This window comes from Periophthalmus magnuspinnatus, chromosome 9 (assembly GCF_009829125.3).
Source record: "Periophthalmus magnuspinnatus isolate fPerMag1 chromosome 9, fPerMag1.2.pri, whole genome shotgun sequence".
In the NCBI taxonomy this organism is placed as follows: domain Eukaryota; kingdom Metazoa; phylum Chordata; class Actinopteri; order Gobiiformes; family Gobiidae; genus Periophthalmus; species Periophthalmus magnuspinnatus.
Genome location: NC_047134.1, coordinates 21954510 through 21968509, shown reverse-complemented (window position 1 = coordinate 21968509; position 14000 = coordinate 21954510). Strand labels below are relative to the sequence as shown.

General features: G+C 42.5%; 1 protein-coding gene across 1 annotated transcript in view; it reads right to left on the bottom strand.

Annotated features, from left to right (window-relative positions):
• Positions 1 to 669: 669 nt before the first annotated feature.
• The window catches only part of LOC117376383 (3-hydroxy-3-methylglutaryl-coenzyme A reductase-like), a 14978-nt gene continuing 1647 nt past the window's right edge, over positions 670 to 14000 (bottom strand). Inside the window, exons 4-20 of the mRNA XM_055224460.1 lie at positions 13201 to 13288; positions 12669 to 12753; positions 12348 to 12453; positions 11347 to 11453; positions 10499 to 10615; positions 9639 to 9799; positions 9082 to 9317; positions 7624 to 7814; positions 6822 to 7016; positions 6415 to 6573; positions 5671 to 5828; positions 5427 to 5532; positions 5173 to 5343; positions 4373 to 4513; positions 4073 to 4231; positions 3685 to 3839; positions 670 to 1121 (exon numbers count right to left, since the gene is read on the bottom strand). Coding sequence (XP_055080435.1) covers positions 1070 to 1121; positions 3685 to 3839; positions 4073 to 4231; positions 4373 to 4513; positions 5173 to 5343; positions 5427 to 5532; positions 5671 to 5828; positions 6415 to 6573; positions 6822 to 7016; positions 7624 to 7814; positions 9082 to 9317; positions 9639 to 9799; positions 10499 to 10615; positions 11347 to 11453; positions 12348 to 12453; positions 12669 to 12753; positions 13201 to 13288 — 2387 coding nt within the window. The 3' untranslated portion in view covers positions 670 to 1069. The remainder of the gene's footprint in view (positions 1122 to 3684; positions 3840 to 4072; positions 4232 to 4372; positions 4514 to 5172; positions 5344 to 5426; positions 5533 to 5670; positions 5829 to 6414; positions 6574 to 6821; positions 7017 to 7623; positions 7815 to 9081; positions 9318 to 9638; positions 9800 to 10498; positions 10616 to 11346; positions 11454 to 12347; positions 12454 to 12668; positions 12754 to 13200; positions 13289 to 14000) is intronic.

Here is a 14000-nt window from a genome sequence, read left to right as displayed (position 1 = left end):
TTTTGCGCTGGAGGGTAAACAGCGCGCTTTGCTTTCACATTTTCACCGCTCACTTTTAGATACTGCGCGCTCCGATTTCTGTATACACGCTCCAACTTAAAGATAGCCAAATGACGCCATATGTTTGCGCAGAAGAAGAGACGCTCGTTGTGCAAAGATTGCGCCCTAGCGGCTTGCAATCTTTGGATGTGTCAAGATATCCTGTTACCCATATCAGCCATATCTTCTCACATCTCATTATCAGACTACGATGATATTCCTTTTATTTATTGTCACTTTATGGAAATATAAGTACAAGAATAGTCCTTGCTCTATTCTACAATAAATTAGACACATCATAAAATAGAAAAAAATACTTTTATTTAAGTCAAAATAATTTATAAAACATTTATATCACGCCCAGCATTTAAGTTTGTTGTTGGCATTTCCATTTTGGCCTGATGAGGGCAGTGTGTGTCTTATTACAGCACACACATGAGTGAAGTTTGTTCTGTTTGAGACAGGGTTGAAGAAGTGTCCCAAGTGTCTCAGGACCAGGAAGTACAGATCCCTGCTGAGAAATTATTATTAATTATGTCTGTAGCATCATGTCCACTGCAGTAGGCCAATTCTCTAAGGGCTTATTGTAAACCATCTCACCCTGTAGTTTGGACCTTAGCACATATATGACACGCAGCATATGTGCACTGACTGTTGACTTTGGATTAAAGACTTTATCACAGCAACAAAATGAAAAAATCTTGTACAAAAACGTGCCTCCCTGATTTCTGTGTACCTCTTATTATTTGTGTTATTAAGCCCTAGAGGAAATTAAAACTGTTTTGTTCACAACATAGTTCAAAATCACTTTTATTGTTTGCCTTGCAGCTGGACGTCCCGAGGTGAGGAAGGGGCTTGAGTGGTGGTCCTCTGGCTGCGTTCAGCTGTACACATTCCAGACAGGATGTTGTCAGCGCACATGTGACACAGGACAAATGCTTGTGTACCATCCAACTGTCTCATCCTGTCCCCTCAGTGGGCATGTCCCCTCTGTTCGTTGGACATGGGGACAGGCCTATCATGTCACCTCTCAGGAGCTGTTCTGAGTGCAGGTGCCAGGGCTCTGGAGGTCCACCTTAGATCTGCACAGACAGGTCAGCATAGTCACAGACAGATCAGCACAGACACCTGGATCAGACCTGTCTGACCAGGTCTGATCCATAGACAGACATCTTTCAGTTTATTCTTAAAGATTATCCTGCCCTACAGAATAAAAATATAATGAAAAGAACAATATGTGAAAAATGTATTTTAAAGTTCAAACAAATAATAACAGATCCAATATTTAGGGACATGTCCTGTGACCCTGCTGAAGACAGCTTTAGGCCAACTATAAGTGATCAGTTTGTTGACAGCTCTATGCACTACCTGAAAACCGCTCTTGATATTGTAACTCCCCTAAAAATAGAAGGCTGTTTGGCCCAGTCTCTGTGCCCCATGGTACAATGAATAACTGAACTCACTTAAACAAAAGGTCAGAAAATTAGAGAGGCCATGGCTCCACTCCCACACTGAGCAATCTCTAAGGGCGAAGAAAATCTGTCTATTGACTTATAAGAAGGTGCTGCGGAAGGTTCAAACGAGACATTAAAATTAAATCACAACCATTTGAGATAGATTAAATAAAGTTACTCAGTAAGTACTGAGCAAACCCAGGCTGTAAAACTAGTGTCCCACATAAATCCAACAGTGATACTAGACAAGTTTACCACCAAGCAGAGATAACTTCAGCCTTTATGTCCTCAAAAACATCAACTTGTAAATCAGACCATATTCCAACCAGACTCCTCAAAGAATTCCTATCCTAAAGATCTACTACTTAAAGTCACAAATGACTTATTATTAATTGCTGACAATGGCCTGGTCACAGTTCTAGTTCTGTTGGACCTCAGTGCAGCGTTTGACACCATCGACCACAACAGTCTACTTCAGAGGTTAACCCTCAGCTGGTTTCAATCCTACTTATCTGATAGGTGCCAGTTTGTTAATGTAAATCAGAGCTCCTCGCTTTGTTCTAAAGTAGCCTACAGTGTACCACAGGGTTCTGTACTTGGTCCAATCCTGTTGACACATATGTTGCCGTTAGGTAATATCATCTGAAAACATGTATCAACTTCCACTGCTATGCTGATGACACACAGCTGTACTTATCAATGAAACCAGATCAGACTGATCAAGTAGACAGACTTAGTGCCTCTGTGAAGACTAAGAGCTTCATTCACCCCACATATAAACCAAGCCTGTAAAACAGCCTTTTTCCACCTGTGTAATATTGCCAAAATCAGAAAAATCTTGTCTAAAAGTAATGCTGAAAAATGTATCCATGCATTTGTTACATCAAGTATAGATTATTGTAATTCCCTAATAGCTGCAGGCCTAAAACTCTATAAAAAGCTTTCAACTAGTTCAAAACACAGCAGCCAGGCTCTTAACAGGAACTAACAGTGCTTGAGTCCCTTCACTGGCTTCCTGTCGAGTTTAGGATTCAATTTAAAGCTCCAATCCTGACATGTAAAGCCATAAAGAGCATGGCCTCTTTATGGCTTTCATTTACCAAGCTCCTGTATTGCTGACCTGAATCAGCTCCCTGCCCATGTTAAAAAGTCCCCCCAGTCTCTACATTTAAGACCTGTCTTAAAAAGTTCCTCTTTGAATTGGCTTATGTCCAGGTCAGTTAGAAGCAGGACTAAAACCTGCATTTTTAGTTAAGCTGCTTTAGGAGCAGCTATGGTGGAGCGAGTATGATAACTTGAGCACTATCCTCAGTTTCCTCCTACTTTCCCTGTCAACAGCATTCACTATTCAGTTCACCTGGAGTTCGTTCATTGCTAGTCACATGTTGTTCCTTGTCCCACACCTCTGGGGAGTGCAGCTGCTCCAGATGCCTGGCCGCTGACCGCCTGGTGATGGCTAGACCCTAGATGCTCCTTCTGTGCCCTGATCCTGTTCCATGTACCCGGATCCTCCTTTCCCTCACCTGGCTAGATGACCCAATGCCTGGCTAGGATGACCCCTACCATGGATAAGCCTCCCTCTGTCCCTTAGTTGGGTGAGCTCTGGCCTTACAATCTTGAACTCTATCTGCAAATTGCACATTAGTCCTGGACACATCTGCAGCCTGCCCGTCCATGGGAGTGGATTTCTCCTTCACTGTGGTTCTCCTCGAGGTTTCACTTTTTCCATGTTTTTTTTTCCTTGCTGAGAAGGAAGGTCTAAGGATAGGAGATGTTATGCGACAGTTATCCATTTGCTTGTTTGTTGATTAATTAACTTGTCTGTTTCTGTTTCATTGTTGATTTTCGAACTTTCTGTTGGTTAAATCAGTTATCGTGTTCAGCCCTAAGAGGCAACTGCTGCTGTGATTTTGGGCTTTAGAAAAATAAACTGAACTGAATTGAATAGTTTGCCAGCACCACACATTAAAGCAAGTATTTTTTGTGAATCACACATGAAAATTTTAAACAGAATGTACAGTCATTTAGTGATCACCAAATTTAATCTAGAGGGTAACATCTGTTTAAATGAAAGAGGATATGACTCTGGGTGTTAGATTGTGGGTTATGCATAATGTTGTATTCTGAAATGGAATCAGTTCTTCTGTCTCCTCCAGCACAGGGCTGTGGGTGAAATGGGGTACACACTGACCTGTTGTGTGTCATGTGACTTTTGACCAGATGCCCTGCTGCCAAAGCAGACATCAGAGACAGCTCTCCTGCCAGCACCGTGGCACACACTAGGCGGGCCAGTTGTCGAGCATTCTCCCCGGGACAGTCTGAGCAGGGGCCCTGCACACCCAGCATCTGCACACACACACCCCCGCACACACACACACGCCCACACACACTTCCAGTTATAAAAAATACAAATTTTATCACTTCTCATTTCTAATTTTAGCATTTCCAAAGGTGTCAGGATGAGGCTATCTTTGCACACGTTTTACTGTGCACTATTACTAAGTCAGGCTGGAGGGCTAAAGTGTGGATTTGTGCTCTCATAATTGGATGAAGAGAGTGTGTGTGTGTTGTGAGAGTACCTGCAGACAGGCCTGCTGGGGTGGCAGATTGGTGCCTCCACCCACAGTTCCCAGTTCTATGGAGGGCATGGTGCAGCTGATGTACAGGTCGTCCCCTGAGGGCCCCGAGGCCTCCATCAGAGTGATGCAGTTGCTGCTGCCCACAGACTGAGCAGGATCCTGTGGAAGCAGTCAAACATGTACAAACATGTACAAACATCTACACACATGTACACATCTGTACACACATGCACAAACATGTACACACATACACATGTTTGCACACGTGTACACATGCATTGTAGGTGAATGGTGTCTGACCTGTCCACAGGCAATGTAGATAGCTGTGACAAGGTTGGCTGCATGTGCGTTGAAGCCCCCAATGCTGCCGGCCATGGCTGAGCCCACCAGGTTCTTGTTGATGTTGACCTCCACCAGAGCCTGAGTGCTGGTCTTCAAGACCTGAGGAACACAGGTAGTGAGTCTATGCAATACCCTGCCCTATGCAAGTATACAGGTATACAGTAGTGATGCGTGGGTTGACCTATAACTCGTGGGTCCCGCAGTCAACACTCTTTTGTATTTACATGTCATACCTGCACAAAGACGACAACTTCATTCTTTATGCAACTGACGCCAAATGAAAACAGAGAGAGACAAAAGTGTATAGTGGTCTGTGCACCACACACTTAGGAGAGACGTTATCAATACAGTTTTGTATCTACACATTGGAACTACACTAATGATGCTCCAGCGTGAACGAGGCATGTCACAGATCATAACAGGCTTACAGGTGCAAAGACAGCTCCTCAAGCATGCTGTGTCAGGTAGGCTCCTTGCTTAAAAAAATCTGACATGCGTATCACTAGTATACAGGTATACAAGTATAGAGGTATGTAGCTAATCAAACAGAGACTATAATCTGTCCACAAACAGTATTGAAATTGGTGTTTTGGAAAGAGTTAAACTTAAAATACAGAGATATTGTCTATAGCAAAATAGGGAGTGAGGTGATATTCTGCACTTTGTGCCTTAGCACATTTCTGATGGTTAGAAAGAACATCATCTGAATAGTTAACTGTGTACAGTGCATGTTATAGTATGTATGGGGGACCTCTGACCTCTCGCACCACACGTGCTGGGATGGTGGCCTCACACACAGCAGACTTGCCCCGCCCCTCGATCCAGTTAACCGCGGCCGGTTTCTTATCGGTGCAGAAGTTTCCACTAAGTGCCACCACCTGCAGGTCAGGAAAGTGCTGCTGCAGCTGGCTCAGAGCCTGCTCCGTGCCCTGGGTCACAAAGGGGTCACACAGGGGTCAAACAGAGTCCTACAAGGATCATATGGAGGTTATACAGGGGACATGTTTGTAACCTTTGAGATCATGTTCATGCCCATGGCGTCTCCAGTCTGTGAATGGAAGCGGATGTAGAGATTCCTCCCAGCTAAGGCCACCAGCAGCTTTTGTAGCCGAGCAAATCTGCGGATAAGGACAGGTGAGAGGGTGGGCAGGTGAGCAGGGGGACAGGTGAGCAGGGGGACAGGTGTGTGGGTGCTCAGGTGAGTGGGTGGACAGGTGAGAGGGTGAACAGGTGAGCAGGGACGTTAAAACTCTTACCTGCTGCTGCTGTCAAATGCCTCCTTGACCACCTGAAAGCCGTCGGTTGACTCCAGCCACGCTTTGACCTCTGCAGCTTGACAGGCCGAAGGTAGCCTGACCAGTGGCCCCCGGGTCATACTGTCCCCCAAGATACAGCTGCGAGCCCCACCAGACAACTACAGGGGCCACAACACACCACACACTTGTTACAAGAATTCTGACTAGACATTCTCATGTTTCTTTTTTATTTTTATTTAAAGGAGACATATGCAGACTCTTGAGAGATTTTAACTATATTATAATTGTTTCCCTTCTCATTTACCCACTCGAAGTTGCATTTAAAGTGACTCATGCATGTGTATCTTTATTCACTTGCAGACGTCATGACTAAATTCATGTTTTCCCTTACCCCTCAAACACACCCACTGCTCTGTACTAACTCTATCTCCAAGGATTCTGTATGAAGCGTTGTGTAGCCATTTTTGCATAAAAATATATAGATCTACAGCTATCCTTATTCGGGGCTGTCAGCATGGTCCGGCAGAGGGTGCTTTGTTGTGATGACGCTTATGGTTTAATACTGTAAAGGGACTCTGAAGTTTATTCAATTGTTTTTTTTTCAATATTGCAATTTTAAATGTCCAAATGATCTAATATTGCTTCCCGATCTAATATTGCTCCCCTGTGTGTCAGATAGAACTATGTAGCAGACTAGGCACAATACGGTATGTCGTCTTTAAAGCTCTTGTGAAGCACACTCACTGCAATGGCCCGGCAGCCTCGGTTGGTGCTGGCCACCAGGCAGCCCTCAGTGGTAGCCAGAGGGACCTGGAACTGCTTCCCGTCCAAGTGCAGAGGCCCGGCAACGCCCACCGGCACAGGCATGTAGCCAATCACATTCTCACAACAGGTGCCCATCACCTGCAGAGAGACTGGTTAACACACAGTGTGTATGCAGTATCTACTATATACAGTGTACAGTGTGTACTATATGCACAGAGGGTAGTATATCCTGGGTGTGTACATGTACCTTGGAGCAGTGGTAGAACAAGGCATAGTGTATATGTGTACAGTGTGTACTATATGTAGTACCTTGGAGTAGGCATAGTGGGTGTAGGACGATGGGGGAGGATGTAGTGTACAAGTAGGGTGTGTATTATGTACAGTACCTTGGAGTAGTCGTAGTGGGCATAGGGCAGGGAAGACAGGGCACTGGGACAGGCCAGTTTGGAGGAGATCATCTGTCGGCGGATGGATACACCTCTCTCAGGCCGCTCTAGGGCCATCTCCAGCTTGTAGGCCGGGATGTGTTTGGAGCTGACCAGGAGCATCACCTCTGCATCACTGAGAAAGCCCGGTCCAAGCTGCAACACGGAGGCCAAAGGTCTCAGCTCACTAAGCCAATCACCTAAGCCCTATCAGGCTGCGGAGCTGGCACTGCTGTGTAATGTGTGTACACTGCCTACAACATTATGCTCTGCTACAAGAACTGAAACAGAGCATTCATATGATGAAAAGACTAAGGAACAGTGCAGTCAGCTATACACAGTCAACAGCACCTTGAGAGTGCAGGAGTCTCCTCTACTAATGCTTTGCACCCTTCCACTGAGTCTAGACAGAGCATATGTGTAAGCATGTAGCATGTGGCAGGGCCCGTCCTACAGGTCTGTAGCATTACTCTCCTGCTCAGAATTCTCTCTGCTCAGAATGGTCTGCTCAGTACATGCTAGAAGACTCCCATGTTCCCGGTGATCTCCACAGACAAGCTACAACAGGTTCTGTGACTGGTGTTTGCAGTAGAAGAGGTGTTTAAGTGCATTACCACAGTGTCTATGAGTCCATGTGCATGATTGGCGTCACAGTGTAATTGGTTGAGCTTCAGTGGAGAGTGCAGTCCCTAAGCTGCTTTGGGAGCCTCAGGGTGTGCTCTGCTTAGACTGAAGTAGGCCATGCTCATTACATAACACTCACCTGAGGGTCATGGAGGATGGACAGACACTCGGCCGTGCTGCGGGGCTCTGCAGAGGGGCGCGACACCACCTTCACCCCCTCCTCCTCCTCTTCCTCACCCATGATGAAGATGGGCACAGAGGGAGGGGTGGGCTCAGGCACAGAGGGAGGACAGGGGGCTGGCACAGTGGGAAGAGGGCGGATCACTTCATCTATAAGATAAGAAGAAGTCAGTCATACAGCATGCACCCATATACTTCAACTTCACTTTATTTGTGTCCCCCATGGGGCAATTAGTTTTACAGCAGAGAGAATACAAAAAAGAAAAACACATATAAAAACATTGAAACAGTACATATTTGTGCATCCACAGAACAGGAAAAATACACAGCGGTAGGTAAGATTAAAATGTGTTTCTAACCTGAGCAGCATTTAAAAGCATACACCATCATATACACCATCCTATTGATACTTTGCAGCTGATGCCGTCAACATTCCCTGGGGGTGTAAAGTTAAGTGTAGACATTGTTCTGTCTGAGGCTCTGTCATAGACTTAGGTTTAACACAATCTGACCAGAAAGAACTGTCTTAGTTGGAACTACAATATGGGAGCTGATTTGTGCTGTTAAATTTCTCTCACATAAAATTACAGTTCTAGGCAGCCAGCATTAGCTGACAGTTTTTCAGTTAGTCACTCACTTTTTTGAAAAACACCTAAACAGGACCATGAACACTTGTTTTAATCACAAACTCCTGAAAATCTGATGTTTAAATCCATTTTGTATTTTTTTGTCTTAAATTTTCAGACAATCTTAAAATTTAAGTGTCAGTGTTTGGTTACCATGGTAACTGCTGAACATTCCACCCTAGAGATACATGTAGCTCACCCCCAGTGTGATGTCACTGCAACTTGCAAATATATTACTCAATTAGGAGTACAAAGTTGTAGTCCAAATTATTACTCAAGTAAGAGTGTGCAAAACAATGAATGATGCACAAAATGAATGAATGATAGACCAAAACTCTAAATCATATCTGAAGTAGAAGAGTAAGAAACACAAATGTCCAAATCATTTCCTATTGTCAACATAGAGCTTTTGTAGCTCTCACTCAAATTGGGAAGTGTGACCGCAACTTTTACAGTTTCAGTGTGATTAACCCCTTCCCTCAGATAGATATAAGGCAGTGGAGACCAGCATTCTGACCAGAACTGAAGAAGCGGCTTGGATGAGCAGTGAAACGTCTTCAACCCTAGAACGATTTGTCCAGTTGACAGATTTAACTTCCGTCATTTGCTATGGATCAGACCTGGACGACTGAGGGTCTACACAGACATTTATTAAATGTAAGCTAGTACTACCGACCTCTGCCTCCGACACCATGATAAGGCTGCAGCTTAACAAATGTGGACATTTGACCCATGTATATAGTAATTATTTAAAGTGGAAAATGCCTTTCTAAAGTAAATGATATCCTTACCCTTTGTGACACTTTCCTGGGTTGAGGCTGGAGCCGTAGTAACCAGGCCAGTGATGGGCGGGACCTTCCTGCAACAGCTGTCTGTAGTTGCCCTGCGTGCTGTTGTGCTTGTAGACAGGGGGCTCTTGATGGACAGAGTGGACTCAGTCTCCACCTTCTCAAAGAAGATGTACTTAATGGCTAGAAGCAGAGCCAGGGCCAGGCAGATGACCTGCTCGATATCCATGGTCACCATCCTGCAACACACACCAGGGGAATCTTCAGCAGCTGTGCATGCTAGCCTTCAAGCTTAGCACTGCACTAAGTGTCGACATTATTTCTGGAAAATGTTCGGTCCATTCATGTTTTGTGAATACTTGGCACACACTCATTTTATCACATTTCAGATGGACTGCCATGATATTATTTGAACAACAACATTTTTAAAATTTGTTTTGTATGTTTGTTTGTTTGTTAGATTTTTAGATACTTCTTGAGCTATTGTATTCAAGTAATTTCCCTCTTGAATCAACTTAATGTAATATATCTCCCTTGATGCTTCACTCTGCTGGACGTACCTTGTAAGGTAAAAATGCCAGAGGGGCATCTCGGGGTCAATCCTGCGGGGGGATAAGTGGCTCAGCTCCATGGCCACGCGGGGCAGTCCGGCCGTGTTGTTCACCGACTGAGGCTCAGCAATCCAGCGGCTGTGGGCGTGCACCATGACCAGGCCTAGAGACTGCAAACAACACCAAGCTCTATCAGACAGTAGTTTTGTCACATTACTACAATTTTAAACTCAGTTTCTATATAGAAACATATCAAACGTATACTCAATACCAGGTTTCAGGTTTCATTTATTTTCGTATTATACTATTTATTTAGACAAAATAATGTGATTTTCAACAGTTAATTGTAGTACTGTCTTTCATATTACCATGTGGTCTTATATCTGTGTAATCCCTGAGCTGTCAAGGTAGATGCCATATTGGTTCATGGGCATATAATAGTCTCTATATATCTCACACTAGGTACAGCTCAAGATAATTTTAAAGCTATTCAGGAAAGGTTCATTTCTGCCCTGTGAACTAGATATTCATTTAAGCAACTAGAGTGCTCAAATGAATATCTAGTTTTAATACTAATTTTAGTATTGACTAGTATCTGATTTTCAGTACAACCCTATCAGACACACCAGAGGAGCGCTTCAGACACGTAGACTGTGTATGGAAGTGCCTCTTGTGTGTATCATAATAACCAAAGAGGATTGGCACTGGTACTTGGTTCAGCATGGGATGGAGGCTGAGAAATGAAGCATGATAGCTGTCAATCAAACATATGCTAATGCGATACATATGCCAGCGATGGCGACCTTGGGGAAAGAAGGCCATGATTTTTCAATAAAAGCTAGACACTAGGGAGACTAGGGGTACATTACCATGATCATCTTGACCCTCTGAGTCACGGGGTTAGGCTTGTTGTCCTCCTCCTCTAGAGCTTTGGAGAAGTGGTGGAGCTGCCAGATGGGGTGGCCTTCTTGACTCTCCCGTGACAGCTGCGCAGCAAGAAAATGTATTTGGAAAGTATATAAATGTAACTATATACTACATACATATATATAAACATACACACATATATATATATATATATATATATATATATATATATATATATATATATATATATATATATATATATATATATATATATATATATATATATATATATATATATATATATATATGGTGATCCTGTAGACAAATCGATATCAGCTGATACCAATAGTGGCCGATACCAATACTGGGGTTGATATATCGTCAATGATCTGCTGAGGGTTTTTTAATTGAGGGGTTCACAGCCAGTTTTCAGTAAAATCATGTGGTCTGAAGCAAACACTAGATTTTGGAGGAAGACATTGGACTGTTTTTTAGTTAAATGGGACAGATCAAAGTCTTGTTAATTTTTATGAAATCAATACTGAAAGACATTTATATTTTGTCTGGGGTGAGGGAAGTCTGGGAGTCCCTGCTTAGACTGCTGCCACCGCGACCTGGCCCCGGATAAGTGGAAGAAAATGGATGGATGGATTTATATTTGGTTTTTGAAAAGATAATATAAAATTCAAAAATTAAGATTGATCAATATGAGGAAAAAAACAGGGATTCATTTTTTACTATATTACCCATCCCTAATTATTATTATTTTTTATATTTAATCAGATAAAAAAACACTAATCCAAATGTCTTTATCATGACTAAAGTAAGAGCTCTTAAACAGGGCCCATACCTCCAACACCAGGGACACGCAGGCTGGGAAGAAGGTCATGAACACAAAGTAGTTGGCCAGCACCGACATGCACCCAAAGCCACACATGATCTCAAGCTGACGCACTCCTGAGAACCAGAGCAAGGCATCATCAACACAGGGCACTACATGTACTTATACACAGAGGTGGGTAGAGTAGCCAAGAACTGCACTCAAGTAAGAGAAATGTTGCTTCAAAATAATATGACAAGCATTTGTCACTTGCAGACTTACTCACAGTCACAGTCAAACTTTAACTCAAGAAAGAGTACTGTTACTTCAAGTAGGAGTAAAAGTATGCTGCTAGAAAAGTACTATGAAAAATATAATTTGTTTTAAGTCAATAAATTTAACCTCAGATTCTACATTTCCAATTAGCCTGTTAGATGCTTTTCCAAATAAGGAAATTTACTGAGCATTAACTATATGCAAATTTCATAAACTTCTGTATCCTAAGATACAAGTTAAAACATGTTCAAATCAAATATAGCTTTCTCATATATAACTTCTCATTTGGGTTGCCAGTGTCAATGCTGAAATCCAGTTGTTTTAACTAGGTAAACCCCATCACCTGCAGCCAATCATTTTATCAGTGCTAGTGCAGCCTCTGCAGCTTAGTGGGTGAATGAACATGGCCTGTCCATATGCTGAGAATAATTAAGGTACTGGCCAGGTTCAGTAGTGATTGTAGTACCTTCTTTAAAACTGTAAGAGTGTAGGCTACAGTTCCTTAAATAATAAAAAGAACGCTCTAAAATGAACTGCTAAACTAATGCAAGAATTCACTTTGTTTCAGAACATGTAGAGATCTCTAAACTACACAGCAAAGATATGTGAAATAAGCTGATTGCAATAACTCAATATTGTTCCACTTAAGAAGTTAAAGAGTAGAAAACCTGTAGCAGTAGAACATTCTTGTCCAACTGCTTTGTCTTTGCAAACTTCAGAATATTACTGAATGAACGAACGGGGTGCAGCCATACCTGACATAGTCCCAACTCCTATGACCAAGCACTCAACCAGGGCATCCAGAGTGAATGTGGGCCCCAGCACAGCCATGCCGCGGGCTATATTGTCCCTCACCTCCTCCTGTAAAATACTGGGGTTAATTTGGCCCTGGCGGGGTGAGGCTGATGTTAATAATAATAATAATGGCTTACACTTGTAATGCGCTTTTTCAAAGCCTCTCAAAGCACTACACTATAGTCATTATTCATTCATTTCCACACTTGGTGATGGTAAGCTACTACTGTAGCCACAGCTGTCCTGGGGCAGACTGATGTTACCACAAATACTATACCTACCTGTGAACTGGAGCTCAGGGCAAACTTGGCGAGGGCACATGCTTTGGAGAGGTCAATGAGGAGCAGGAAGAAGGGCAAAGCCTCACTGTGGACACAAACACAATTCTGCTTAAAGTGCCCAGCATTAGGATCAGAGGTGAGTGGTACTCAGTTACATTTTCTCAGTTACTTGAGTAACCTTTTAGAGAAATTGTACTTTTCAGAGTACCTTTTTATAAGCATAATTTTACTCCTACTTGAGTGATATTTTTATTGAAGTAACAGTACTCTTACTTGAGTAAAGATTTTGGTTACTATTCCCACTGTGAAAATAATTTTACTCAAGTAGAAGTACAAAGTAGTGGTCCAAGAGTAAAAAAAAAACTATTTAGGAAAAGTACTACTCAAGTAAGAGTAACTTAAAGTGTAACTGTTGGGACATAACATAATATTTTGAAGTTAATGTAATTGGAAGGACTAAACATTAAATAATGTAGTAAATCTAAAAATCTAAACTCACATGACTGATAACAGTCCACGGCAGCGTACTTACTTGAGGCCAGTCAGCTCCTTGTCCAGGAAGTGTATGACCACGGTGCTGAACACAAAGCTGGAGAAGATGGTGAAGAGTCCAGCAATGCCTACAGTGAAAGACAGGTCCAGTAGGTTAGTCAGAACTGGCCTAGTCCAATTTAAACTGAATTATCTAAACACATGTAAACCTGGAGGCTACTATTGAAGTTTGAATCTCAAAGATGCAAATGACACATCTGGTGAAGCCAATACGTATGCAGATACCTGCTACATGTAATCACACTGTCCAATTTACATTAGGCGCAGATTAGGAGAGGCATTCAATTGCACAAGGTAAGAAACAGCCAGGAAATTATGTGTTTAGATCAGCAGTGATCAGCAGCGGTGACAAACTATAGTCCCTCCACCAAGCACACGTTTTGGTGCACTGTGTTAAAGAAGATATATTGCGATTGTATCTGCTATATAATCATAATCTATGACACCCATGGATCATTATGTTATAATTTAACATTATAAATCGCAATATTCATCTAAAATTACTTAATAAAATCAGAAGTTGCAGAATATCGCAGCTTTAAGGTGAAAATGAAACGAACGTACTGGAGCATCAGTGTGTAAGATGATGTCATTTTTATTAGTGATCATGTAAAATTTTTGTGCTAATACTAAATTGCTATACACCCGGGAATGTCTTGTAGTTTTCCATCCCAAGTGGTTACACAGGTTTTGGGGCAAAGACAAATTGAATTTGGTTGTTTAGTGCACTCAGATTTCCCTGTGCATGTAAATGTAGTGAGGTGTGTGGAGAAGTAGGGG